Consider the following 13,223-nt stretch of genomic DNA (forward strand, 5'->3'; position numbering starts at 1 on the left):
GACGAGAGGAAGAAAGCCATTTTACTGAGTAACTTAGGCTTCGAGGGGCAGCGTCTCTACTACGACCTCACGTCGCAAACAGACCAGACCGCTACTACATTCGAAGACGTTCTCCGCATCTTCGACCAGCACTACGAAGAAAGCACCAATCCCCTAGTGCACCGTATTATCTTCCAGGAAAGGAAGCAACTACCCGGAGAAACCTTTCAGGACTTCGTAACCGTGCTACAAAGGCTAGCGCCTGCTTGTGCGTTCAGCACTTGGCATGACGAGCCCCTTTGCGACCAAATCCTCCAAGGCGTTGCATCAACAAGAATACGAGAAAGGTTACTCTACGAAGGAGCATCCCTCACGCTCAAGAAGGCCCAGGAAATCGGACGAACCGTACAGCAAGTTCACAAAGAACTTCAAGTCTTTAACAGCTCGTCTGTTTAGCGTGTCTCGACGCAACGCCAAGATGGCGTCGACAGCCATCACCTTCCTCACCCAGGCGCGCAAGATGGCGGTTCCCGCCACCCTTCTCCCTCGACCCGGCGGCTTCAAGATGGCGCTCGGCAGCATGGCGGAAAGTCGCGACCTGGGGAGGCCGGGCAACATGGCGCGTGGCCCGAACTACGCGAAGCCAGTCGAGACATTGCGGGCCATTGCTACCGACGTGGTTCACCTCACCACATCGCATCTGATCCAGGCTGTTCAGCCAAGCACGTTTCCTGCCGTGCGTGCGGAAAAGTGGGACATTTCACTTCAGTTTGCCGTTCGAGGAACCGAATGCATCGACAAACCCCTGCTCGTACGCAGCTTGTTTTTGCTGCATGTCAACAAGTGTCAGGAATTCCAGCTGACCCAAGCGTTCAGTTTCCGTCTCTCCCACACAACGCTCCCTCGGAGTTCGCCCAGCCGTACTCAGGACAATCGGGACTTGTAAAGGGCTTCATCCACGACGTTCATCTTCGAGCTTCAATGCAACCAGTCTCGGCGAAACTGCGTCCTCAACCTCGGGTTCTCCGTGAGCAAGTCTGCGCTGCAAACGGTATTTCACCGCTGGAAAACAAAGTTCAGTCAGTTGTTGAGGCACCGCAGCCAACTGACAAGAAGTCACTGCATTCATTTCTTGGTGTCATGCGATACTACGCTAAACTGATCCCGCAGTCACTGAATTGGTAGAACCGCTTAGGAAACTGCTAAAGCAAGGACAACCATTTGTCTGGGATCAGGATACCGAGTATAGCTTCCAGACTATTAAGGAAGTGATTGCATGCGAATTTGGCTCTTACGCCAAAAGTGTTAAGACGTGCGTGGGCCGTCGTCGTGCAACAAAATGCCCTCAATTTCGTCCAGGAGATCTTGTCTGAGTACGTAACTCGAGAACGTCCGATCCTAAATACTCGGGACCATTTAAGATTTACGGTAGGGTAGGTCGCAATACTTTCACGCTTGAAAATGGCAAACGATGGAATGCATTCAAACTTGTGAAATGCCCTGCACTACAGGATTTTCTTGGAAAATTCACTGAAAAGAGTCACTCCAGTGACTACCCTTCCCTTGATGATTGTTTCACACCTTTTCTTCCAGTTACTATTGGTATACGGGATACATTACGTTTCTTGTAGCGTAATCGTGCAGTACGCACATCATTACTACGGTGCTGACTGCCATACGAATTGGCCTTTCATGCCAAAAAGTTTTCAACACTTAGGTCGTTAGCATTCTTATGGGGGGACTATCACAACTTGGAGTGTAAAGTGCTTTTATTCACAATGTTCAATTCACAACAGCCACAGAGCTGCCTCGAGTCAGGCTCAGGGTGAATGAGCCACCCATCAGTGCTGTCCCAGCGGGCACACAGATGTTTGCACTGTCTACTTTTGTACTCTGAATTTTTTTTTTTTTCATGTGTGATCTGTGTGTGCAAAGCAGCACACAAATCTTAGTCTTCCCAAGACGGGTGTACTGAAAATCTGCAGAACTGGAGTGCAATCATGTTCATTTTCAGTTATCATGTTGTGCGTTTTTCTTAAAATGGGGAAGCCAAAGACGTCATTTTGTATTGTGTAAAGATGTCATCACGAAACACGCGTGTTACAGTGCTAACATGTGTTCTTCTGTAACTCATGACTCACTTTTGTTGCGAGGAGGGCGAGTAGCGCATTTTCCTTTCAAGGGAGAGATGATGTGGTATCCTGTGTTGGCTTCTGGTTTCGGTTTTGGGTCGTTTACGTCAGGGCGCCACTCAGCGCCAAACGCTGCGAGTTGCCTTCTGTTTCCCCTCGCAGAAATAAAAGAGCATTCTTTGTCTGGTCCCCGACTGAAGCAGTCGGGCTCTTTCTTGCGGCGCTGCGCGCCCCGGCCGTTTAGGCCTCATGCCGTAAATCCTCCGGCCGGCCGCCCTGTCGAAGCTACAACACCACACATGCTGTGTGCTTTAGGTGCAAGTGAAAGTGTGCGAGGGTGAGGGAAGATGGTGGCCTTACGAGTGCTGCCTTCCCATGCCTTCCCATGCGAGCAAAGGGTAAGAGGGGGAGCGGAGCAAGCTTGTAGTAATGCGATCAAGCGCACGCGAGGGGGCGGAGGTGGGGAACTGGAGGGTAAGTTCGCGCACATCTCGATTTCTAGCGTGCATTCGGCCGTGGCTACGCATGTCTGCAAGCGCCTGCTGAGTGCATACGCAGCAGTGCATCTTGCTTTAGAGGTAATCTGCCTCATGTGCAAAGAGTGGGCGCGCTGAGACGGGGTGGCATCATGTAAGCTGTCTTCCTGCACATTTAGTATTGGAGATTGCATAATCTCGAGTTCTGGTGACCTGTTGGAGCAAGAGGAAGATGAAGCATTCGCTCCCCGCTGCCGGCACTTTTCATGACAGTGTCGTCCCAGTGCGGGTGATGCTATATCAGCCATAGGGGCAGAGTGCACATGAAAGCGTGGCTGGCTTTGCTTAATTTGTACCGCTGATGTGAAGAATTCGTCAATGTGGCATGAAACCGTATAATTCGTCGCCAACTTCCAAATTCATCAAAATAATTTTTTTTTAAAATTCAAGTTTGCTTTTTTCCGTTGCCCGATAATTTTGAAAAGTCTGCGGCCCCTTTCCTTGTAAAAAAAATCGATTGGCGAAGTACTTATTTGGATAAAAGGTAGAGTTTCAATAAAATGACATTTCTATATACTGAAGCAAATTGCCAATTTTGCTTATTTCACTATATCGAGGTTTAATTGTATATTCTTACTTCATATAGCCATCTACTAATTTGCTATCGCAATCGATGCTTTGCCTTGCGGGCGAAACTGCGACTTTTTTTTTTTTTACTACAATTTCCTACCTTTTTTTAACCAACTGTTTATTTAGAGTTTTTGTAAAGCTTCCATCAATAAGTAGCAATGAAACCATGCTATAAGTTGCTGAGGAGCTATTCATGCAATTTTTAATGACAATTAGTAATCTTGTGCTTAAAACTGAATTTTGACCTGATGGTAAGCTGCTCTTAGTCAGTACAGGTGTGGTACTGATTTCTGCAGAAATAAATATTACAGCTGTAAATATCTATATAAGAGTCTGCAATTCACTATTCTATATTCAGTACTTACTATGTATTCGCATTTGTAAAATTTGCTGTTTGTCTATTCCTAATCACAACGTAATCATTTTTTGATACCTTTTCCCATATTTGAGAGAACTGACAAAGCAATTACGTTCCTGAAGTGTTCTAGAACTAGTGTTCAGTGAACACCAGCAGAGCCCACTGTTGATGCCCACAACATCCCCTGCCTCAGCACCACAAAACATATTACCATAAAAACCGGGACATAGGTCAACCCCGAAACATTAATTCTAAGAAAATGGAGAAGAAGAAATGGCATAAACTGGTAAAAAATGACCAGCTTATAGGATGGGGGTCAGCTTTTGGCCGTGGTTTTTGAAAAAAAGAAAAGATCAACCTATATTCCATTTTTGATGGTATACAAGGGGGTGGTTTTTGTTATCGTTCACGAAATTCTTTAATATTGCCCGGGCCATGTAGCACAATTCTATTTCTTGAGCTACATTATTCTCATAGACAGACATTATTAACTCTAACCACTCTGGCAGTGCTAGAAGAAGTACAAAGGCTTCCCATACCTGATGGTGCTGGCATTGACTGTGAGTCGAACACCGGGCTATATGAAGGTGCTTGGGTGCTGCCAGCTGTGCTGAAGAATTGGCTTGCCGGGTTCTTGGGAGTGCTTCTGGAATGGCCAAACTGCTCCCTGGCTGGCAGTTGAGCGTTGTTCATAGTGGGCTCGTCTCTTTGGGGAATAAGAAAATTTTCATCACTTTTGCATGTGCTTATTGCCACTGGGAGTTGTCGGTCCCTGCCTCCACTTTTAAGCGTCCTCAGATCTGGACTGCTGAATGATGACAGCCTGTGAGGTACACTTCGCAACTGAATTTGTGAGTCACCATTACGCTGAGAGTGCTTGACACTGCCATTTGTGCTGCGGGGGCCGCGACTGACCTTAGAGGGAATGGGAGACACCTTGTGATGAAGCCTTGATGGGGACTTCAGCAAAACGTTCTGACTTCCAGCGCTAAGAGGTGGCTTCTTGCAGCGGATTGGAAGCTGTGACCTGTCCTTCTTTTGAGGCGACGAAACACGTGAAACAGTCCGTGACGCTGTCAATGTACTCATGGACGCCAGGCCAGAGGAACGAGACTGTGACGCAGAAGATGAGGTTGACACTGTGGAGATCCGAGATGCTCTTGCACGAGGAGCTGCACCTAGGGGGCGCTTGAAGTAACCGTCCCCCTGAGCCTGCCTGTAGAGCGGAGAGTCCCGCTTGGAAGCTTCAGTGTACAGATGAGTGGCACCAGCACATTTGTTGGCGAGCATTTTCGACCCGCTCGAGGATGCACCTTCCAGGGAATGGTCTATGCCTGACGCTGACTGCTGTGACAATAGACTGCTGTCTTGTGACTGGCCTGAAAGGCAAAGATATAACAACAATCACGTAAGGGGAGATGAGGGTTGAAACATAGTATTTCTTTAAAAATGACTTTTCAGATTTTGGTTGCAATACTGTATTAGGCTCCAACATCCTATATTCATTCACAAAAAAAAAAAAATAATAAATAAAACATCAAGGCATTTCTCCAACCATGAAACTGCAAGAAATGTTTCTAATTGAGGCATGGTAGCTTAGGGGCTTGATTTTTCCATTTATGCTCCACTGATACTGGGTCCTAAAATAAATTTTCGTTGGGAGTTTTCATTCTCTTTAATTCAGTTGTCCCCAACCAGGCAGATATCTGCCGAATGTTTACCTTTGGCACACACACACCTACAAACATTCACTGTCATGCACTCACTTGCACACTCTTCCGTTCACACTCACAGATATTCGCCCATGCTCATAATGATGGCCATTCACCCTCATCAGAGTTTACTGATGATCACACTAGGGTGTCAAACAGAAAAAAAAGTACCGGTTTGGTTCGGGTTCAACACACTCTTTCTTTCTGGTTCAGCTCCAATCTTACAAAAAAAGTTTGCAAGCCGGTTCAGCATAATACACTTCACTTTATCTAACCTTATGCTGACTAGCGTCAGTGACTTGTCTGCATGGCACACATGCGAGTTATGTCAGGCAGAGCCAGAAACGGATAACCTAGAATGTGGGAGAAGGCAATAGATGTTTTACATGAATGTCAATGAAGTTTGATGCAATACAACTGCAGCAGGCTTGCACATAGACGGCCATCTCAGCAGGCAGTAGCATCGCTAGATCGGGAGTGTGTAGCATGTGGTGCCAGCACCTCAATGCATCCATCTCTGCGCTCCCTCTTTCCAGTGTTTGTTTTTATCATCATCCATACTGAGTATGCGCAAACTGTACAAAATAACATTCCTTGGTGTATGAGCATGCTCATTTAGGTATTTGTAAAGGGAAGATATCGATGGTCACAACCTAACTATAAAGGTGTTTCTTCACAAATGGTATGTTGTAATTTAGTGACATAACATTGAAAACATAAAAAAAAAGATTGCGAATGTATACAAGCATTTGAAAAAAAAAAAAAAAAGCCATTATCAGTTTGATAGAGAGCACATGCCGAGGGATGACAAGCGACAAATGCTTAGGAAAAATGATGTCGTATTGAGCATACAACGAAGCACCTTATTTTCTGTACATTACAATATCCAGAAATCAATTATAAAAAAGCAGCATATAATGAACATGCTCAATTATCAAACACACAGCTGAAAGTATGTAGCAGACGAGTAAAATTTAACTGAAAATATCCCAAAAGTAATGAAAGCAACACCGTTAGAATAATAGCTATGAAGTTTTTTTCCAACACTGTGAGGCATGTTTGCACAGATTGCACCGTATGAGGAATAGTACACACCATGAATTCAGTATAAAAGAACATGAAGCAACACGATTCCTAACCTAACTATGATAGACGAGCACTGTTGAAAGTCCAGCTGACTTGAGCATCCTCAAAGTCAGCACTGGACAATGACATTTTGAAGGTTCATGGTTGCTTCACAGATGCAACAGGAGTGATACAATTATGATACAATTTGCTCACAAGCACAGACGTGCATGAAGCATGGCTGGTGCACAGCCAAGACATCCACATTTGCTCAGTTGAACTGAATGCCAGTCCAGCATACGCACAAGGCAGCAATGCAGATGCTCAGTTTAAGCAGCACTCACACTTTAGAGAGAAGGTCAAGCGCACGCTGAAAATGAACGCTAACTGAACCGACCAAACTCTGCACACAGTGTCGATCGCTTCTTGCAACGAGACCAGCGCTGTGGGGTCTGGTTATGCCTGACTCTCCTCAGAAAGCTGAAGGAGAAAGCTAAAGCTACATTTACATAGCACCCAATGTTTCACGCTTGCCTACGAGGCTTCCCACGTTTTCCTTCCAAACTCCTTCTATCGTGCTGCGGAGGTGCAAAGAGCGGAAACAATTCTAGGAGCCAAACAAGAAGCACTGGGCAGGGACTGACGCTGCAGGCACATAGGTAAAGATTAGTGTGTGTATGTGTGTGTCTGTGTGAGAGAGAGAGAAAGAATGGGAGAGTGCAGCGTAAGTGCGAGCATTGTGCTGCCAATAACGCGGCTGCCGTGCAGTGCCGTCCTGTGCAAGGTATTTCATTTTTTCTTTGATATATTTGTTTGAAGTTCGGTGTGCGCCACTTGAATGAACCTTTAATGTTCGACGTAGTAGTTCTACGGAAACCTGCAAGGTGGAGAGAAGTAAGGAATAAAGAGAAAATCAGACATCCACCCGTTCGTAGCAATTGCAACAAAGAAAACCTATACGGGTTCCTCGAAAGAAAAGCCTCAGAGTTGAAGAAAAATTCGTCCTGGTCCGGGACTCGAACCCGGGACCACCGCCTTTCCAGGGCAGCCGCTCTACCATCTGAGCTAACCTTTAATTGACCTTTAATGTTGGTGCGATCGCCATAATTTCAGTGACAGCTTTTTTCGAAATCGACCATACGTTGGCAAAATAATCAGAACTCACTCACAAAATTTATTTTTTGCTTAAGGCTCACTCGGAGTGGGACTCGCCAAAATTCTACACAGCTGGATTCACTCGGACTCAGAATTACCAAATTCTACTCAGCTAGGCCCAGTCAGGCTCAGACTCACCAAAGTTCTACTCCGCTGGGCTCACCCGGACTCACACTCACCAAAATTCTACTCAGCCAGGCTCACGACCCACTCACCATAATTTTACTCAGCCAGCCTCACTCAGACTCGCGAGCGAGTTTTGCGACCTATGGTTTAGAGCACTGACAAAGTGTGAAATGGAAAATAACAGAAGTAGAATTGTTATATGATCATAACCTTAGTCTGGAAATCAAGCCAAGCATGTCCATTTTTCCAAGTAGCCACTCAACCAGCTGAGCTAATGTGGAGGCCAGAAGTCGGCAAGGCAAAATCAACTACTTAAAGCTTGCTAACGTGATTAACAAAATGAACAGTAAAAGATACTTACCTTCGTACTGCTCACTGTAGGTGGACTTCCTCAGTCCAAGCTGTTGCTCGACGAGGTCTTGGATGGACAGCTGATCAGATGCTGATGCAGACTCCTTTTCAGACTCTTCGAAGGCAGGAGGTGCTCGCAAGAATCCCTGCATCACAATACCCGAAAAAGCCTCAGGTATCACAACCAACCCACAACAACATCCCCTGCCCATAAAATTTTTCATGTCATTTTATTTAATTCTAGCATGGTCCAAGTTAAACTCCAATGCAGGGCTATGCAACAATAAGTAATCTAGAGGTCGAAAATCAGTTGTGCAATATTATATATGCAGTTCACTTCCATTAATTCAACCCCTAACGGGACTGCAAGATTTGATCGAATAACCAGTAACTTTGAATTAACAAAGGGAGACAAATGAATGAATTAAAATTTTTTTTATTGCTTCAAGTAAGCTGTACGTCTCCTTTTCACACTTGAAACACGGCATGAAGTGAAGAGCGCCGTCATGTTTAAACCCTGCCTCAGCATGACATGACAGAAAAAAGCTGGAACAAATGGTTTCACGGGCGGAAGGAGTGTCAGCCACTTAAAGGGGCCCTGAACCACTTTTTATCGAAGTGGAAAAATGAATTTGAAGTTGAATTAGGCTACTTCAGAAATACATTGCTGCAAAAGGCACTTCAATGCATTCAGAAGAAGCAGTTATTGGCAACCAAACAACCTGTTTGCAGTTCTTCCGCTCCTTCTGCAATGCCTTGCACTGTGAAGGCTACAGCATGGTGGGGCATGCCCACAACGCTCTGCCTATTGAACGTCATTGTTAAATTAAATTATGGGGTTTTATGTGCCAAAACCACAATCTTATTATGAGGCATGCTGTAGCACGCCAGAAATTAGGACTACCTGGGGTTCTTTAATGTGCACCCAAAGCTAAGTGCATGGGTGTTTTCGCATTTAGCATCACCATAATGCGCCATTCAAATTTAATATTGGATGTTCACATAGAGACCATTACTTTCAATATTGAGTGCCTATGATGTGCCAAACTTGGCTGTCCTCGGCGAGCCGCTGTGCACTCAGCCAGCAGACTCGTTGCGGCACCCTGCGGTGGCTGCTGTATCTACGCTATACAGCAGACCGTAGCTACGCGTGCATGCGCAGCGTTTTCTTTGTGCATGACAGGGCTTGAGTGTGTGCTCACGCTCATATGCTCCAGTCTGGTCGTGCTACATAGTGCGGACCGGCTTTGTCCTGCACCACCTTGACAGACGGATAGTAGCCACATCCAACTTGCACATGATGAAGTGCTATCAATAGCTCAATACGAAGCGATGTCTGCCAAGGCATCTAACCAGGAGTGGCCAGGAGTGAGCACGTGCTGGTAAGCAAGCGTGTGATCTGACCTTAAGTTATGTGTGGTTCGAGGCTAGTTGAGTGTTCAAAACAAAGTTGAAACCAGCAAGACTTGACGGCTACGCATAGGCCGGGTGCAAAGACATAATGAAAAGTACAGGCCAGTTCGTCAAATGGCAAACTTAGCCTTAGCATGTGATGTAACTAAGGCTTCTTAGATGCCCATTTTTGCCATAAGACACAATTCAAGATTAATAAGACATTCTCTATTTTACTTCTTCTACCAAATGGTTCCCTATAAATTGATGCACGCATTGTAAACTGCAGCAGAGCTCACTGTGCTGCCCCAGTTTCTTTTTAAGCTTGCTCTATTAGCCTCCAAGTTTCACTTCAACAAAAGAGGAAGCTGGCCAAGTTGACACAGATTCACTTAAGAAAAAAAAAAAAAAAAAACAATGTGGCGACACGAACAAGGCAGAACAGTAGAAATGGTGTGGGAGCTCACCCCATTGCGCTCTTTTGTAATCACCATCTATATGTAAACATTTCCTGAAGTGATTTCAAATTTTCACCCCACAGGTGAAAACAGCAAGGATATGTCACTTTTATACAACTTTTCTTTTCTCAGGAATCATCATCAGCCTATCTTTACGTCCACTGCCCAGGACGAAGGTCTCTCCCTGTGACCTCCATTTACCCCCGTCTTGCACTAGCTGATTGTAACTTGTGCCCGCAAATTTTCTAATTTCATCACTTCACCTAGTTTTCTGCCATCCTCTACTGCACTTCTCTTGCTTGGCACCCATTCTGTAACTCTAATAGTTCACCAGTTATCTACCCTACGCATTACATGGCCTGCCCAGCTCCATTTTTTTCTCTTAATTTCAACAAAAGTATTGGCTATCCCCATTTGCTTTCTGATCCACATTGCTCTCTTCCCGTCTGGTCATGGTCACGCCTAAAATCTTTCGTTCCATTGTTCTTTGCACCGTCCTTAACTTGTTCTCAAGTGTCTTTGTTAACCTCAGAGTTCCCGCCCCATATGCCAGCCCTGGTAGGATGCAATGATTGCACACTTTCTTTTTCAATGACAGTGGTAAGCTCACTGTCAGAATTTGGTAATGCCTGCTGTATGCACTCCAACCCACTTTTATTCTTCTGTAAATTTCGTTCTCATGATCTGTGCATAATTGACCTAGATAAACATACTCCTGTACAGACTCTAAATGCTGACAGGCGATCCTGAATTCTCATTCTCTTGCCAGGCTGTTAAATATTATATTTGTCTTCTGCATATTAACTAGGAGTTTGCAAAAATCCGAAAATTTCGAATATTATCGAATAATATATTTTTAATATTTCTGTTCGATTTGAAAACTAGGTATTCAAAAATTTTCGAATATTCGGTTGGATACGAATATTCAAAACAAATCGAATATATTGCTGGCAGTGCGGGAGCAAACATAGTTCCTAGCATTTATTTCTATCTAATCTAAGAAAGCGTTTGAGTTTGTACTGAATTTTGCGATAATTACATGCTGCTGGCGAAATTCCGCCTGTAAGACACGGTTAGCCACTGGACGCCTAAGCTTTGCAGAAAAGCCAGCCTCTCAGTAGCAAGGGGCACAGGTTTGCGAACAGCGAGGGTGCACTCTTTTGCAGGTACCGCAGCCAATCCCGAGCTTATTGCTTGACAGCAAATGCGATGAGTGACGACTGATACAGGGTCAAATGCCTCCGAGTTCACGGTAAATTGATGCCGTATGATAAGGCACAAGTTGGTGAGAACGGACAACTAGCAGAAATTAATCTCCAAAGCTAACATGAGCCCAACACAATCTTTTAGTATAAAGGCTTACGATATAATCGAAATGTTTTAACATGTTAAAATAAACTAACTTAATAATAAAATCATGTGCATATCATTATTCGACATTCAATTCGATATTCAATGCTAAGTATTCATATTCAATTCAAATTCGAAAATTTGGATTTTCGCACACCCCTAACATTAACCCATTGGCACCTATGTAGAACTACTACATTCGGTTTCGCATCTCTACCTCATGAAGATTTGAATATTTCCTTTTGGATATTTCTGTTTCTAGTAGCAAGATGGCATGCACACACACCCTAATAAAGAGTAGAATCCAATGTTTAATCCATATCTAAAGATTTCGCGCCAATTCCAGTAAAACTGCAGACTTGTGATGAATGCGGGTAAGTACTCGCTTTTCATTTATTTCTGCTCACCTGTTTATATATTTTCGTTGTGCTTTTTACGTTGTTTAGTACATGTGCTGAGAGTGTTAGAAATAAACTGTCGAATCTGCGGATTTCTTTCAAAGAACAGAACATGCATTAAAAGTTTGGAGTACTTGATACAGTACAATGTGCATTCGCAGTTAGAGATTATCGATTTTCTTTTTCTTCAGTTGTGTTCTGACATGGATACAAAGTTTGTCATTGGGAGGAAGCTGTTTTGTCGCTCGTGCAATCCTCTGAATGCAGTTAAGAGTGCGGAAAACATAGCAGAGGACATTGATGTTGTGATTGTGCCGCCAAAACCAGCTGAAGAGACATATGAGGAGGAAGGCAATGAAGATCGGTATTTTCACTGTGAACGACATCTGCGGTGAGTGTAGGTTAGCAAAGTCTGCAACAATATTCTGCCAAAATGGTTTCATCGCAATAGCATTATTGACGACGCCTTAGCTGCATTGCGAAGTCAACATAGCCACTGCCATGCTTGTTGGGTGTCACCTTGCATACAGTGTAGCCTGGTTATAGCGAAGTCGGCGGGAATCAGAAGTTACTTTGTTACAACCGCTTTTTCGATATATCGGGACTAACAAAAAATGCAAGCATCAAGTAGACCAAGCAGAAAATTTTCCGCCCTCTGAAAAAAGTGGTTGAGGGTCCCCTGCACGTGTTTCATGAGCATGCATTTCAGAACAGCGGCCTCAACACTGTCCAAGTGAGCGCAGACACCTGGTTCGGAACTCAGGTACATATGTAACAGGTCGACGGCAACGCCAGTTGCTCCAGAGGTTACTGCTTGAGGTGCACTAATGTCATCCCCTTCGGGGTCTGAGGCAGTCATCAGCGATCGTTTCCTTTTCAGAAACACTTGTGGCGAGTTAGTGGGTTGTCAGCTCCTCAGTTGCGACGAGGTCTTCATCTGCCAGGACAAAGTCCATATAAACCAAGCCACGTGGGACAAGGTTTGCATTTCCCGTGGACCCCCAAAGCTGCCCTAAGCTCATCACTGCTGTAGGACCGATGTCCACTGCTGCTGTTTCGTCGTGAGCGTCTACAAACATTTGTAGAGTGCCGCTTCTACGTTGCCGTAAGTGGTAGCCCAGATCCGCTTCTGCTCACCACTGCCACCGTCATTGTCCAAAGCAGCATCAATTTTGCTTGCATTTTTTATGATTGTTGCCAAAGTCGACGGTGCTATGTCATACATCTGCACAATGTTGGTCTTCTTGCTTTTCTAGCGAACTTCATCCAAAATGGCGTGTTTCACTTTCAGAGAGCACCTTTCGTTTTGTCGTGGAATTTCCTGGTTTCAAAGGACTCGTCATTGTCGAAAAGATAGTCGGTGCAGGAAGCACAGGCCAGGCCAAGCTGTTACCGTGGAAAAGTCCAAGCACGCTGTGAGAAGAACCAAAACCCGCTAGTCCACTAGTAGCAACAATGATCTGTTTTTTACCTGTGAGCAGTGATGGCACTCTTCAGCTTTGTTAGTGCAGGCAGGCAGGTCATTCAGTTTAGCTGGTGGCGCCACGCCAAGGAGAAAAAGCAATTTAGGAGTGCACCTATGGGCTATGCTTTTTTAGCAGGATGGGGCACCACCAGCGGAACCGAGCTGGGCTGGCTCAA

The 13,223-nt window shown here is 44.9% G+C and overlaps 1 protein-coding gene across 2 annotated transcripts in view; it reads right to left on the minus strand.

Moving 5' to 3' along the window:
• LOC126531110 (uncharacterized) overlaps window positions 1–13,223 on the minus strand; it is a 97,708-nt gene that overhangs the window by 69,778 nt on the left and 14,707 nt on the right. For both annotated transcript variants that reach the window (XM_050178510.2, XM_055070971.1), the window contains exons 8-9: window positions 7,995–8,130; window positions 4,115–4,954 (exon numbers count right to left, since the gene is read on the minus strand). In XM_050178510.2, coding sequence (XP_050034467.1) covers window positions 4,115–4,954; window positions 7,995–8,130 — 976 coding nt within the window. The remainder of the gene's footprint in view (window positions 1–4,114; window positions 4,955–7,994; window positions 8,131–13,223) is intronic.

Source organism: Dermacentor andersoni, chromosome 5, assembly GCF_023375885.2.
Source record: "Dermacentor andersoni chromosome 5, qqDerAnde1_hic_scaffold, whole genome shotgun sequence".
NCBI classification, from domain to species: domain Eukaryota; kingdom Metazoa; phylum Arthropoda; class Arachnida; order Ixodida; family Ixodidae; genus Dermacentor; species Dermacentor andersoni.